At 39.0% G+C, this 16,586-nt stretch overlaps 1 protein-coding gene across 4 annotated transcripts in view; it reads left to right on the top strand.

The window, feature by feature from the left end:
- Positions 1 to 16,586, top strand: part of DYM (dymeclin) — a 382,780-nt gene that overhangs the window by 6,791 nt on the left and 359,403 nt on the right. For 3 of the 4 annotated variants that reach the window (XM_043889419.1, XM_043889417.1, XM_043889420.1), the window contains exon 2: positions 14,672 to 14,863. In XM_043889419.1, the coding sequence (XP_043745354.1) occupies positions 14,724 to 14,863 (140 nt within the window). In that variant the 5' untranslated portion in view covers positions 14,672 to 14,723. Of the gene's footprint in view, positions 1 to 4,506; positions 4,613 to 14,671; positions 14,864 to 16,586 lie in introns of all 4 variants that reach the window. The other variant, XM_043889418.1, reaches the window with a different exon arrangement.

Raw genomic sequence — 16,586 nt, 5'->3', positions numbered from 1 at the left:
TATGTTTTATATAAAATATTTTATAATAATTTATAATATTGTAAAAGATCAACAGTCCCATGTCTTACCTACTATCCTTTTTAGTGTGGTTCCTGGAGACAACTACTTTTAACTATGTTTGGAAGTAATATGTCTAAATGACTATATTGTGATTTATCAATTTTAGGTAATATCTCTTGACTCCTGTTATGGTAGAAGAGGTCCTTTCCTTCTCCTATCCCACTTCCAGCCCTTTTGGTGTGGAAACTTAAGAATTGGTGCTTAGCGTTTCCACTATTATGACTGCATAAATGTCACTGCTGAGCTGAGTTTAGCTTGTTTTCCCGCCCCCAACTCTACTTTATGTTTCTATGAGCACATTACTGATTTTTACCAAATATGTGGAAGGACCTGTGGGGATTGGAATCCAGGAAACTTACGCAAGACGTTACTCTGGCTACTGCTGTTGCCATGAGCAGTGAGTTGTTTTTCATCCCTGCCCCAGAGGCTTCACTGTCTTTGTTGGTGCGCAGGTAAAGTACAACCCCAGACCTTCGTGGTTCCCGACTTGACAGTGTCTTGAACGAAGGCTCCTCTCTTTTGTTCATACTTTCGGTTTGGAACTCCTGTTACTAATCTATTAAGACCTTCTAAATGGCTCTTACTATTTTTTTGTGTCCTGTTTTCTATTTGTCTTCTTGTTCTTTTTTAAAAAAATATTTATTTGTGTTAGGTTTGGCTGTGTCCAGTCCTAGTTGGGGCGCGATGGGATCTTCGTTGGAACCCCCTATTGCGGTGTGCAGGCCTCTCTCCAGCTGCAGTGCGTGGGCTCAGCAGTTACAGCATGCAGGCTTAGTTTCCTTGTGGTCTGTGGGATCTTAGTTTCCTGCCCAGGGATTGAACCTGTGTCCCCTGTGTTGAAAGGCAGATTCTTAACCACTGGACCACCAGGAAAGTCCCTTGTCTTCTTATTCTTGATTATGGGTGTTTCCTTGACCTTATCTTCTGTCTATTGAGTTTTTAAATCAATTTTTAATGTCAAGTTTCTTTTCTTGTTTATTTCCTTGACATCTTGTTCTTGGTTTATGGGAATAGTGTGGCACAGTGGTAAAGAGCATGGTTTCTGCACCTAGACTGCCATGGTCTGAAACCTGATCTGTCACTTTCTAACTGTCGTCTTGGTCTTGGGCATGTCACTTAACTTTTCTTTGCCTCAGTTTATTCTTCTAGGCTCAGAGTTGGCAGACATTTTGTCTAAAGGGCCAGATCATAAAAATTAGGCTTTGTGGACCCAGAGGCAAAATGAAGAACATTATGTAGATACTCACATAACAACAAAGAAAAAATTTCTACAAATGTTTATTGATGAAGTTAAAAATACAGTGCTAATAATGGTTGAGAACTTTTTTTGCTAAGAGAGGTTTGCTAATGAGAAGAATGAAATTTCTTTTGGGGAAGAAGGGATACCATATTACTTAGTTGGAGTTCTGAGTTACTGTTTCCTATCATCAGAATTTATCACAGATGTTCATATCTAATGCTGATGTGCAATGAGATTTTCTGTATTTCATCTTTGAATATACCTTTTTGTTATTGTTGTTTAGTAACTAAGTTGTGTTCAACTCATTTGTGACCCCATAGATTGTAGCCTGCCAGTCTCCTCTGTCCATGGGATTTCCCAGGCAACAGGTAAGTATTGCCAATGGCTTCCCTGTTGTCTCAGGGGTAAAGAATCCACCTGCCAATACAGGAGACCTGGAGCCACGGGTTCAATCCCTGGGTCAGGAAGATCCCCTGGAAAAGAAAGTGGCTACCCACTCCAGTATTCTTGCTTGGGAAATCTCATGGACAGAGGAGCCTGGCAGGCTGTTGTCCATGGGGTCTCAAAGAGTCAGACATGACTTAGAGACTAAACAACAAATATTGCCAAATACTGACTTCAATTTATGAGCATATATATAACTTTTTGGCCACACTGCATGGCTGGTGGGATCTTAGTTCCCCAGCCAGGGATTGAACCTGGGTCCCTGGCAGTGAAAGTCCAAGTCTTAACTACTGGGCTGCCAGGAAATTGCCTGTGTGGTTTTGACACAGTGAGTGAATAGCTTAGAAGGCATCTGTAGAGTTACGTGAGGCTCGTGTCTGGCGTTTGCCCTTCAGTGAGGCACTCTGCGGGGGCCTGACCAGTCCTGGCTGGGATCATGTGGACGCTCTGTGTTGTGCAGCAAGATGGTTTTTGAAATGTGGAAAGGACTTGTGTACCTGCACTGAGGTCTGAGAAATGCTATTGGAAGGGTAGTTTGACTTTGAAAAATTTATCTACTGCAGACTTGTGTGGGATTGGAGATTTCTGATAGCATCAGAAGTGTGTAAAACAGCTTGCTGTTACTTGTGATTCACACAATGTCCGTTAATTTTACAGATCAGTGCTGTTGGCCTTCTAATTTTAGATTGAGTTCATTGAGAAATGTTATTAAATCTGCAGCAAAAACTAATTTCCAAAGCCATTCAGTGTTTAATAACAGTGGTTGAAGGGGGTTCTTCTTGTTCAGAACAATTTCAGTCTCAACCCTGAGCTTGAAAAATTTTAAGTAAAACTGTACCGTTGCTAAGCCATTGTATTGTTGCATGGTAGAACATATCAGGATATTCAACTTTTATTTCTAGAAAAACTTTATGGAATTGATGATAGTTAAGTTCATGAGAGTGGATGAAGTTAACTATTGTCACTCCTGGTTCAATAACAAGATAGATTCAAACATTTTATACAGAGTATTCTCATATAATGAATAGGCTTTAAACACTTTGCATTTAAAAAAATATTTAATTTACTTAAAAATAGAAATACTAAATCTACATGTTAGTATAAATAACATGTTTTTGGAAAAAAGGTGTTTATTTTCCAAAGTAAAACAACATTTTGTAAACACCTTGCATTTTCACAAGGTTTGTAAACTTGTCCAGGTGAGTTTTTTTACCACTCCACACGTTTGCCACCATCTGTTGTTATTCATCTTAGCAAATTTCACTTCAGGTTGTACTGAATTACTATCTTTTCAATTATTTTGGAAACCATTCATGGCTGTAGTTGTTCTGTACAGACTGTTCTTTGAGCAGTTATTCTCACTGAAAGACAAGTCTTAAGGATGTTTTGTTTTTTCTGGACACATTGCTTTGTCTGCTGTAATCAAACACGGGTTAACTCATGATTGGTGAATGACTTGCCTTGCTTGGTTAACAGATGAACCATTTGGAATCTTACTCAGTTGTAGCCTCATTTTCATTTTTTTATTTTTGCGAAGGCATTTTGCTTGTGGTGAAATGATTTGACATTTTCAAATTTTCCTGATTGTTGTTCTGATGAGTTGGGAGTGAGTGCTCTGTGGTGGGGCAGGTCATGTTGGTAATGTCTTCCCATCTTGTGTTCTGACATAGCTATGATGCTTTTACATGATAAACGTAGTACTTCAGCATCTAATTAAATATTCATTTTATTTACCTACCTGTTTGGCTGCACTGAGTCTTAGTTGCTACATGCAGGATCTTTAGTTGCAGCATGTGGGATCCTAGTTCTCTGCCTAGGGATTGAACCCAGGGAGCAAGGAGTCTTAGCCACTGGACTACCAGGGAAGACCCTTCAGCATCTAATTAGATTTCAAAAAAAAAAAATCTACACTCCTCTGTGACTTAAAAGTGTGACTTCGTGGGACTACCCTGGTGGTCCAGTGGTTAAGAATCTGTGCTTTCGCTGCAGAGGGCATGGGTTCGATCCCTGGGCAGGGAACCAAAACCCCACATGCTGTGCCCAAAAAAAAAGGGGGAACTATGAATGCATATCAAACACTAGAAGATAAAACAGAAATTACAAAAAAAGAAAAAAACATGACTTCAGAGTCTGCTTTGTTCTTGTTGTGATATGCGAGCTACCCACTGGTAATTTAAAATGTTGAAGTATGACAGTATGCCTGACGCCTGATAGGCTGTCGTTGTCACGTGTCATCGAGATTTGTTGTGCCCTGAGTAGCGGTATAAAGTACCAAACGCAGTCCTTGTCCTCCTCACAACTCAACTCTGTCGTTATATCGCGAAAGCAGATTTAGACAATTGTAAACAAATGACCGTGGCTGTGTTCTCATCGAACTTTATTTGTCGACACAGAAGTTTTAATTTCATCTGATTTCCACATGTCACAAAATACTGTTTTTCTCTTGACTGCTTAAAAATGTAAAAATCATGCTTCATGCAGCAGGCTGGATTTAGCACTTGGGTCATAATTTGCTGACCCATGACCTAGGATAAGTACTATTAGTACTTACCTCAAAGGTTGTGGTGTGGGTTAAACAGCTCAATGTGTGTCTAGCACTTTGAATAGGACCTGGGGATATGGTAAATGCTGTGTAAATCTTTGCACTTGTTGTTATTTTTATTATCTCCTTGCAGATATTATTTTAAAATTTTTCCCTTAGAATCACCTGTTTTCTGATTAATTTCTTTGGTTTGTTACTGTTATTATTTATTTATTTTCAGATTGGAGGCTTTCCTCTCACAAGTTTAATCATTTTTGGTGGCCCATTCTTAATAAAGATCAAGACTCCCAGCATTGATTGGAAGCTGTGTGTGTGAGCGGATTGTGGTGAGTGGTGGATGGTAGGCGGCAAGCCAGCTTTTTAAATGGGGGAAATCCCATATGTCTCTTTCTTTTCCCCTGGTTCCACCTTCCATTTCTTTTAGGAAGAACCCTCCCGTCTCCTGCCTGGGAGGCTGGGAAACCTGCTTGTGTAGCTCTGCAGCAAGCCTACCTGAAGGTCACTCCCCCGTTTTCATCCTCTGCCTCGTTACTGTCTCCAACCTTGGTTTCAGAGTCCAGAGTCTCTCCAGTCAGATTTCCGCAGAGCGCGTACACATGATTGCCTACTGGGGTGGGTGGTGGTGGGGGAGCAGGGGGAGACTCGCAGACTTGAGCCCCGTGCCTTACCCCGTCTTTCATGGGGCCCTTCTCAGTTCTTTGGCCTTCCCAGCGTTCTGTGGGGTGATTGGCTTGCTTCTTGTTAGCATCTCCTTTGGCAGGCAGGTATGCTGGGGACATCCTCAGCTCTGCCAGTTCAATCACTGCCTCTCTGTCACCTTTTCGTCTTTCACACTTCCTCTGATCTTACACTTGTAGGCTTAAATCTTTTTATTTTCATTACTCTCATTTCACGGTAGTGGAATACCCAACTGTACTTAACTCAGTATAGCACTTGGAACATAGTAACCTTGAAGAGAATGTTCCATTACTTGGACTAATGGCACTTGTGGTGTTTCACATGTCCTTTGACCAGTGATTGCTGCCCACTGTTTCTCTGGACTCTTGTTTCAGGGATGAGGTTTTGCCTTAAAGTCTGTTGTGTGCAAATGTGTGTGTGTATGTATATGCACATATGTACATTCTGGAATATAGTTTGTGATTTATGGAGTCTCAGCCTCAGTTGGGACAGAGTGCACCTAGCATGTTATTTGCATGTTTTGAGGGTGTTAGGACAGAACTTGGTGAATCAGTTTGTATAGAAGAGGAGATTTACTTTTTATGTGAAGAACTCGCCTGCCAGTGCAGAAGACATAAGAGACGCGAGTTTGATCTCTGGGTCTGGAAGATACCCTGGAGGAGGGCGTGGCAACCCACTCCAGTATTCTTTGCCTGGAGAATCCCATGGGCAGAAGAGCCTGGTGGGCTGCACTCCATAGGGTTGCAAAGAGTTGGACACGACTGAAGCAACTTAGCATGCATGCATGCACATGTATCACATATTTCACAAATTAAATGCAAAATATTGAGCATATCATTTCTTGTTCAGAGTATTGTTTTCACTCATGATAGTAAAGCTGACTAGAGGAAATAACTGATCAGAAAGTACTGAAAGGCAGTATTATATGAGAGTGAGACAGCAGACCACGGTGTAGTTAAATTAACTATGAAAAGGGAAAATGTAGTTGCTCAGTCATGTCCAACTCTTTGTGACATCATGGACTGTAGCACGCCAGGCTCTTCTTTTCATGGAATTCTCTAGGCAAGAATATTGGAGTGGATTGTTATTTCCTTCTCCCAAATTAACTATGGTAGGTAGTTTAACTTGGCAGTTAAATTCCAAATGAGTGGTGAAGCTAATGTGCACCCTTGGACTAGAGAAAAGAGAGTGCTCCCGCTATGTTTAGTGACTAGGATTTCAGCTGCTGTGGGACAGGTGTGCTCGGGGAACGCGGGTGTGGAAGGCCGGAGCAGAGGAGTGAATGAACACCTTCAGTGTTGAGAACAGGCCTGCCTTACTTTGTTTTGGTTCTTATTTGCAAATTGAGGTTCACGCACTGCTTGTATCAAAATCACTGTGGATGCTTTTTAGAAAATGTAGATGCCTGGGCTCTACCCTGACATTCTGAATCTCTGAAGCATAAGTATTTGCATTTTTAGCCTCATGCTCGGTATTTTTTACGTACCTTTAAGTTTGAGAAGGACTGGTTTGGAGGATGGTTGGAAATAAAGTTAGAATGTGAGCTTTCAAACTATGGAAGGTCTTGAATGTCAGTACTGGGCTTTTCAGGTAATGAAGAATCTTTGAATATTTTTTGAGCTGGTGAGTGAGGTGGTGGAAGTGGTAACTTCACTAATATTAAAAATAGGTTTAATCTTTTTCCTTGGCTGACCCTACCCTGAGCCAGGGCCTTTACTGCGTGCTTTGCATGCATCATATTGCTTCATCCTCAGAAAATCTTAGAGGTTGTAAGTATTGTTGTTTTCTTGTGAAGCAGTGGGGTTTGATAAATGGTAAAATGGAGATTCAGACTGATTATTCAGGCTTAGCAGGGTCTATCACACACTAGAACCTCTGGTCTTAATTTCAATGCTGGACTGAATTTCCTGTTTTTTAAGGATTTATGTAGTAGTGAAGTGTGTAGAGTGAATCAAAATGGAGAGATTGGAAGCAAAGAAATCACAATATTCTTGCGCTAAATCCTGTAAGATTGAAGAAGCCTCATCCCGAATGGAGGCAGCAGGAAGATCAAGAGATTTGTTTAAAAGATGACATGGAGAATTGTGGGTATTGTAGCAGAACCCACAGAACTTGGTGATGTTTTTGGGGAGTCACCCTAGTAGAGTGGTAAAGACCAGGGACCCTGGACTTAGCCTAGGTTCCAGTCCTGCCTTTGCTACTTAGTATGTCTGGGACCTCACGTGTTTGGTAATTACTTAACCTGTCTGTGCCTTAGTTTCCTCATCTGTAAAATGAGAGAACTGTGCCTGCCTTTCAGATTTGTTCCTGGGGACTGGATGAATCAGCGAGTGTGAAGCACATCGTGTGAATCAGTCTGCTCCTCGTGCCGCTGCTTGTGTGGTTCCTATGCAATTATGTGGCTTCTTGGAATAACTCATTGTAATACTTATCAAATGTGTTATAATAATTTATTGACAGATTTGTCTCTCACACCAGGATTTGAGTCCATTAATGGCAGGGACCTGGTTTTACTTCTTTTTTCATTTTCAGTAGCCATCATACCACCTACATTTATAGTAAGTGTGTAATAAGTGTGTGTGGAATATACGCTTGGGTATGTGAGTGAGATAACTTGAGCCGAGAATGCTGATAACTTTGACAAGGAATAGTGACTTTTGGAGGGGTTCCTTGTTTTAGGGGACAAATGTTAAATTCTACTTTAAGATTTTTGATGATAGCAAGACATCAAATGCAATGTTCAATAAGGAGAGATTTATGCTTGGGTTTTGACTGAGAAGTCAAGACAAAATATTAGTTCTGGTGCCACTCAATAGAGTTTAAAGCACAAACCAGAAGCACATAAAGATCCTTCCTGAAGGACAGCAGAGAAAGAGAACAATCACTTTTTTTAACTTTACATGTTTCTGGTTTTTAAAAAAAGTCAAGCAGTATAGGAAGACATAATGTGAAAACTCCCTTTCCTCCAAATTTCCAGTCCCATTCTTCAGAGGTAACCTGTCTTGGACCATTGCTTATGTTTTCTTCCAGAAATTATCTAGTCTGTATAAGAATTTACATGTTTTTTTAAAAATAATGGGATTTTACTATATGAGCTGTTCTGTGTCTTTGTGTTTGCTTTTACTGATATTTGCCATATTTGGGATCTCTTTACACATTAACACATAAGGTCTACCTCATTCTTTTCAGTGGCTACATTGTATTCCATATATGCTTATTCCACATTGTAATTAATCTCCAGATGATGGTCATTCCGGTTTTATTGACAGCTTGCTATTCCAAATGATTAACTTCTGGATGTATAGAACTTGTCAACTTGTATGAATTTACCAAAACCAAAATTTTGGCATACTTAAAAATTTGACATGTTGCCAAATACTTAACGCATTAATGGTGGGGGTGCCTGTTTCCTTACTACTCTCACACTGCGGTTCAGGCTTTGTTTTTTAACCTTTACTAATCTAAAGGGTAAAAATGATGCTTTGCTGTTTTAATTAGCATATTTTATTCCTCATTTATACTGAAGATCTTCTAATATATTTATTAGCTGTGAGACCTTGGCTATTTCAGGAAGTTTTTTTTTTTTTTCTTTTGAGTACTGTCTCTTTAGGAGGTGCTTTAGGTTACCTAGGGATATCAAGATATAAAGCCTAATTCATGCTTCTCAGGAATAATCTACCTTGGGAGATACATCATATATACTCCAGAACAATGACATTTAAAGGTAGTTTAACGGGCACTTCAGGCTAGAGTAGTGGGAAGAGGAGACTGGTTTTGAGCAAGAGTGGCATCAGTTTTACACGTTAAGATTGAGTTACTGATTACATTAGAGTCCCTGGTGGCTCAGCTGGTAAAGAACCCACCTGCAATGCAGGAGACCTGGGTTGGGAAGATTCCCCTGGAGGAGGGCATGGCCACCCACTCCACTCTTCTTGCCTGGAGAATCCCCATGGACACGGGAGCCTGGTGGGCTACAGTCCATGGAGTCACAAAGAGTCGGACACGACTGAGCAACTAAACACAGAACTGACTGCATTGCATTAAACAGAGGTCTACTGAAGGCGTCAGCGCACCACCTGTTTCTAGTGTAGGTTTCTCAAGGAGCGCTGTTACCCACACAATTGCTGGATGTATATATATATACATATATACATATATACATGTATATATATGTGTGTGTATATATATATATGCGCATACACACTCACTTGCTTCAGTCACGTCTGACTCTGCAACCCCATGGATTGTAGCCCACCAGGCTCCTCTGTCCATGGGATTCTCCAGCAAGAATACCCAAGTGGGTTGCCATGCCCTTCTCCAGGGGATCTTAGCAATGCAGGGGTCGAACCTGTGTCTCCTGTATTGCTGGTGGATCCTTTATTGCTGAGCCACCGGGGAAGCCCTTATATAAATATAAATGTAAATATAAATATATGTTATATTATCCTTAAGTTTGGGATTCCTTGGTGGCTCAGTGGTAAAGAATCTGCCTGCCATTGCAGGAGATGCAGGTTTGAGCCCTGGATCTGGAAGAGCCCCTGGAAAAGTAAATGACAACCCACTCTAGTATTCTTGCCCGGGCAGTCCCATGGACAGGGGAGCCTGGCAGGTTACATATAGTCCATGGGATCGCAAAAGAGTTGGGCATGACTTAGAAACTAAACAACAACAACAACAAATCCTTAAGTTTAAAAAATAACTCAAGTGTTCTAGGCATTCCAATCAGAGGTTGGGATAGGAGAGATCTGAAAGTAGAATCATGGAAGCCATTGGTGAACCTAGGAGAGAGGCTCAGTTATTGATATATTGAGAAAAGGAGCTGAAAGCCAGAGAAGTCTTCCGATGCACAGTGAGAGTGAAGAACAATAGGAGTTGAGGTGATTGGCTAGTGGGTTTTTGAAGTTTCAGTTTATTCTGCTTTTCATCAGTAGGGATCTTGGAGGTTCCACACACATTGAGTACAGATGATTGTGTGTGTGTATATGTTTGGAATCCTTGGCATGAATCAGATGCAGAAGAGATGCCATTGGGCATCAGTTTTCTGCTTTGCTTTCTGTGAGGGTGGGAAGCAGGTAGACCTTTCTGGCAAGAGTACCTCATGACTAGTTGTCTGCTTGGCTGAGCGTGTTCCTTGATACTGCAGCTGCCTCGGGTGCTGCCTTCACTCTCTGTTCTCAGCAGATGGTACTTTGTTGTTGCCCAGGGGAGTGAGGGTAGGGGTAACTGGGCAGGATGTCCTAGGCAGGCCTGTTGCCCCTGGGCTCTGGCCCTTTTCTGGCTGTCTGCCTCTGGGCTTGGGTTGATATTCATACTCTTGGTGCCCTTGATTGAAGGCTCTTTTCCCTGTCCTGGATGTCATTTTTCTTTTAAGTCCATCTCCAGCTGTTTTATATTTTATAGGGATTCCTCACAGCTTTTGGTTTTCTGTGTCATTTTGAGCATGGCTGTGTAGTAACTGACAGAGTGTGTGTGTGCGCATGCACGCGTGTTATTTCTAGGGTTGGGTGAAGAAAAGAGGAGAAGGAGACATTGCATTTTGTGTTCAGTTGGCTACCTTGGTTTTCCTTGTTAACATTCTGTTCAGTCTCCTCTTACAGCTTACAGGCTTCATTCATATTGTCTCAGAGAGGTTTCGTATTGGTCCTGGGTGGAGCAGTTGTTTTCATACTTTGACCTGTCCTACCAGCTTTGAAAATAAAATTTATTTCGTATAAATCAGTAGAAAATAGGCAAAGGATATAAGCAGGTAATGGCCTCATTCACAGCACGAGAAATGAAGTGCAAATTAAAGTCATATTGAAAACTATTTTCACATATCAGTTGGCGAAGATTGAAAAGTGTGATTAAAGACTGATGACTGTGGTGTGGAGAAATAGGCATTGCTGAAGAGGGTGGAGGTTGGCAACCTCTAAGGAAGGCAGCAAGGCAGTGTTGGAAAGGGAAGATGTCCCCTCTCCCCTTCTGAGTTCTTAACTGAGGCCCTGTGGTAAAAGGTCAACAGGGGAGAAAAGAGAAGTTTGTTAATATATGTACCTCATGGGAGGTACCTGGGGAAAAATGAGTAGCTCCTGAGGTGACTCAATTCAGGTTTAAATACCATCTTAAAGGGGGAAGGGAAAGGGGAATGTAGGCCTCTTAAGGAGAGTAGATGATTTTTAGGACGGATGAACGGGCCTCAGAAGCACAGATGAGAGATGTGATGGTTTGTGACAAAGTTTATCTCAGTGTTGTGTCAGCTTCTTGGCTCCTCTGTGATAAGAATCAGTCTTCCTTGATTGATGAAACTGATCAATTTATGACAATGGAGTTCCTTTTGGAGAGTCTGGCTTCAGGCAGAGAAGGAGGGTTCAGAAAAGGCCTCATCCTGCATTTACTGTTTTCAAGTGCCTGCAGCTCAAAATTAAGTGTCACAGTGGCTCATTTTGAGGTGGCATTTTCTGCTGCCTTTCAGCAGTCTCTACCAAAATTAGAAATCCATGGGATCTTTGACCCAGCAGTTCTGTTTCTGTGGATTTATTGTACCCATATACTGATACGTGTGTGAAATATCTTGTATACCAGATGCTTACTGGTGAGTGATTTGTAGTTTACAAAAGACCATAAATTATGTAAATGTCTGTCATTATAGGACTTATGGAATTAAAAACCAGAGTGTTACAGAGTTGTGAAAAATAAATGAAGTGCTTTATATATAGATATGTAATGATTTCTAATATATGTTAACTGGGAAGAGCAAAGAGGCATTTGTAGTGTGTTACAGTTTGTGTAAAAAGGAAAAAATATGTGTTTATATATACACAGAAAATCTGTGGAATGACAGCCAAGAAACTAGTAATATTTTCTCTGAGTTGCGAAACTAGGTGGTTAGAAGGGATGGGAGACAGACTTTTTACTGTATATCCATTGAACCCTGTATATTTTGTACCATGTACGTTAACTATAGTATTCAAAAAATAAAATACAAATAAGAAATCAAGTCTGACTTAAATTTTCATTAATAGACTCTATGATATTCTTATTGTTGCCTTATGAGGTGGATGGATGGAGTTTTGCTCTTTTGAAAAATTTATCATGAAGTACTTGTCTATTTAATTGAGAACGGAATGTTTTGATCTTCATTTTTTTCCTCAAGTAGTTTTATAGGCAGCATTTTACTTTCTATTTTTTTTGTTGTTGGCTGTGCTGGGCCTTTGTCACAGGGTGCAGGCGTTCCCTAGTCAGGGCACAGGGGCTTCTCCAGTTGCAGAGCGTGAGCTCTAAAGCGCGGGGGCTCAGCAGTTGCGGTGCACAAACTTAGTGGCTCCCTGGCATGTGGGATCTTAGTTCCCCAGCCAGGGATGGAGCCCATGTCCTCTGCATTGGAAGGCAGATTCTTTATGTGTCTTATCTTTCATAGATAGGGTTTTCATGGACCAAAAGTTTTTAATTTTGATGGAGCTCAATTTATTGATGTTTTCCTTTATGAGTTGTGCTTTTGTGTCTTAAGTATTTCCTGACCCCAAGTCATGGTTTTCTCCTGTGTTCTTATCTGAAAGTTTTATACTTTTTAAGTTTACATTTAGATCTGTAATTCATTTTGAGTTAACTTTTGTATAACATGAAAGGTTTAGGTCAGAGTGTGACCTGTTGATACCCAGTTGTTTTAGCATCATTTTTTGAAAAAATTGTCCTTTTATTGAATTGATTTTGCATTGTTGAAAAACTCCAACTGGCTGCAGTTTGGTGGGTCCATTTCTAAGTTTTTTTGTTTTATTTATGTGTTTGTCACTGTGTCTTTGGATTTAATTCTCTTTTTTGACTACTGACGTGTGAACTGTCAGTAAACATACATAGTGATGGAAATTTGAACTTTACATTTTGGGAGCTATCAGCTTTAATAATTTATATTATAACATTAAACTGTATCCTACAAATAGATTTCCTTAAGGTTGTTAGTTGTAGGCATCATAAAAGAATACTTCACATTTTTATCACTATTAATTTAGTTAGTGATGTTTTTTGTGTTTTGTGTATATGTTAAAAATTTAAATTTTTAATTCCAGAAATGGAATAGTCAAGGTGAAAAATATTTAATTGAAAAATCAAAGTAATATATAGACAGAGGTTAAAAATCAAATAATATGATGGACTTATGATGAAAAAACTGTACTACCACCCTCCCCACTTGAGTCCTTTTCCTCAAAGGTGGCTACTCTCAAATCTCTGAGCTGTTGCTTCTTGTTCCTTACCTCCTTATTTATAATTAATATGCTTTTACTGTTATTTTCTGATTCAGTAATTTAAAATATTTTCTAAGATTGACTTCCTACTTACTTAATGGAGGTCAGAGATTTCACATTCTTAAAGTAATCTTTTTTAGTGTTTATTTTTATTTACTTGGCTGTGCCGGGTCTTAGTTGTGGCATGTGGGAGTAGTTCCCTGACCAGGGATGGAACCCATATTCCTTGAATTGGAAGTTCAGAGTCTTAGCCACTGGACCACCAGGAAAGTCTCGATTTCACATTCTTAAGCCACCACTCTCATTTCTTTTTCTGGCATTTCCCTAGTATAGTTATTACCTCACAATTTTTGGTTTAGTCTTTATATTACAGTGATTGCGTAAATATTCATAACCTGAAATGAGTTATACCCTGTGACTACACAAACTTTTGTTGAACAATGTTTTTTTCTCCCAGAATATGTAATTAAATCATATACTTGTGTTCTGAGTAACTGTCATTCCTTGCCCCCTTCCTTCCATATTCTCTGGTATTTTAAAACTCTCCTGAATAAGGTCGGACACATCAGGTGACCTATATCAGTTCTGTGTTTTCTTTCTTCCCCAGGAGGTCAGTGGGCCATGCTGACCCTTGTTCCAGCTGTTGCACAGCTCTTGACCTGTAATTTCTCTTCACCTATCTTGTGTTGAATCCTGTTTCCTCAATTCTGTGTCTTCATTTTTCTTGGTTTATTTCCTCATACCAAAATTTTCCAGTAGCTTCAAATGGGTGCATGGGAGATTTTTGGGTGTTGGCAAATCTATAAATGCTGTTCCACCTTCATACTCTCTGGGAGCTTTTGGCTAGGTATAGAATTCTAGGTAAATTCTTTTTTCTTAATTTAAAGGCATTGCTTCCCTATCATCTAGCTTCCAGTATTGCTGCTGTGAGATTAAGAAACCAGTTTTTTTCTTTTTAAGAATTAATGTATAAGACAGGAATAGAGGGTAATGAAACAAGACCTTTGTATCTCTTCTCCTTTTCCAGCAAATCTAAACAATAATCTGTTTCTATTCTTTTCCATTTTCTTTTTAGAAAGTATTTATGCCACTGAAGGCTCCCCTTTCCTCAAGCAGTAACATTATATGAAAGCATTCTTCTGATTTTGCTTTGTATTTTCCCATATGTGTTTTAATACTTGTAGTAGCTATGAATATATCCATAATATTGTTTGTACATTTTAAAGTCATATAAATGAAATTATGCCATGTCATTATTCCATAGCTTTCTTTAAATAAATAGTTTTGAGATGTGTGCATGTTGGTAATTGTAGATCTAGTTAATTCATTTTCACTAGTGTATTGTATCCCATTGTTGAGATTAAAAAAATAAAGGGAGGTATGATTTTTTTTAAAAGTAGGTTTATAGTTTCTTATATTTAGGTCATGGGTAGGAAAATTATGACAATTATTTTGAGCATGTTTGAAATTTCTTTTTATTCTTTACAGGTTGTTTTGTGGAAATGAAGGTTTAAGGACAAGTTATCCAACAGATTAAAAGATGGGATCAAACAGTAGCAGAATTGGTGATCTTCCTAAAAATGAGTACTTGAAAAAGTTATCAGGCACAGAATCTGTCTCTGAGAATGATCCGTTCTGGAATCAGCTTCTGTCATTTTCTTTCCCTGCACCAACAAGCAGGTAAGAGGTAACTTGGAAATTGAAAATTTGTATTGAGGGCCACATAAACTTGTGTGGTATACTGATTTTTGAAAAAAATTTTTATTTTATTGTTCTCTTTCTCCATTTGTTGTATATGTACTTGTAGAAAACCCAAAAGTTATGAAAAGGAGGAAATAAGTTTTTGTCTTTCTTTTCCCCCACTCAGCCACCTCCTTTCTCCAGAGATGATTCCTGGTAGCAGTTTCTTTTGAATCCTTCCAGAAATAGTAAAGCCATATATTTCATGTAGTTTTACAAGACTGTTTAAAGACAAATGCTAGCATACCACACATACCTTGCTTTTTTCTTCTTGCTTGTTGTCCTTGCTTTTTTCCCCACAGTTAATATGTACCTGCCTTATTCTTTTAAGTGACTGCAGAGTATCAATGTGTGCTCAGTAGTTCAGTTGTGTCTGACTCTTTGTGACCTCATGGGGTGTAGCCTGCCAGGCTCCTCTGTCCATGGGATTCTCCAGGCAAGAATACTGGAGTGGGTTGCCAGTCCCTTCTCCAAGGGATCTTCCCGACCCAGGGATCAAACCAGTGTCTCCTTCATTGCAGGCAGATTCTTTACCGCTGAACCCTTGGGGAAGTACCAAGAGTATCCACAGATTATATGAAGTCAGTTTTTTATTGGTGAACATTTAGCTTGTTTCCAATATCTTCTTATAACAGATAATGCTGCATGCATAATTTCTCATGCATACAAGTAAATTTCTAGTATAAATTCCTCAAAGTAGAATTGCTGGGTCAGAGTGTATGTGCATTTGTAATTTTGGTAGATATTACCAAACTGCTTCATGGAAGTTGTACTGATACGTACTTCTACCATCAACATCTGAGAAGGTCTGCTTTCTCCCCCTTTTATCAGTTTAATGCATTTTTAGACTCTTCGGCCTTTGCCATTTTGGCAGGTGAAAACCAGTATTTCCTTTTTAACTATTATAAAAACTGACCAACATATAACTATGTAGAGTGACCAGAATGTTGAATTGCCTTTATTCAGTATGTAGATTTTAAGGATTTTAATTTATTTTTAATAGTTTTGTTATGATAGACTGAATGATGGCCCCCTAAAGATATCTGTGGCCTAGTCCCTGAAATCTTTGACTATGATGATATGTTGTAGCATGTATCAATATTTCATTCATTTTTATTCCTGAGTAAGTTTCGTTTATATGAATATATAATCATTTGTTTATCTGTTCATCAGTTAACAGCCATTTGGATTATTTCCATATTTACTTCATCTATATTTTAAAGTATTCTAAAGTAAAGTAAAATGCAGACATTTTCTTTATAATCATAATACCATTATCACATCTTAACAATCACAAAATTAACAGTAATATCACACAAAATAGCAATAGTTTCACTTACCCAGTCCTTCTTGAAATTTCCCTAGTTGTTTTGTAGTTTGTTTTTTACAATTAGGAAATAAATAAGGTGTATACATTGCATTTGGTAGTTATATTTCTTGAATGTCTTTAATCTCGAATAGAGGTATATATTTCCCAACTCCTGCCACTGTTTTTTTTTTTCCCCATATGCCTATGCTGTTCAGTTTTTCTTTTTTTCTTTTAAGAAACTGGGTCAGTTTTTCTGTAGACTGTTTCCTCCTTCTAGATCTACCTGACTACTACTTATATATATATTTTTTTTAATTTGAATTTTCTATAAATTGAACATCAGATTAAAGATGG

The sequence above is a fragment of the Cervus elaphus genome, chromosome 27 (genome assembly GCF_910594005.1).
Source record: "Cervus elaphus chromosome 27, mCerEla1.1, whole genome shotgun sequence".
NCBI lineage: Eukaryota > Metazoa > Chordata > Mammalia > Artiodactyla > Cervidae > Cervus > Cervus elaphus.
This window is presented reverse-complemented; position numbering and strand designations above follow the sequence as displayed.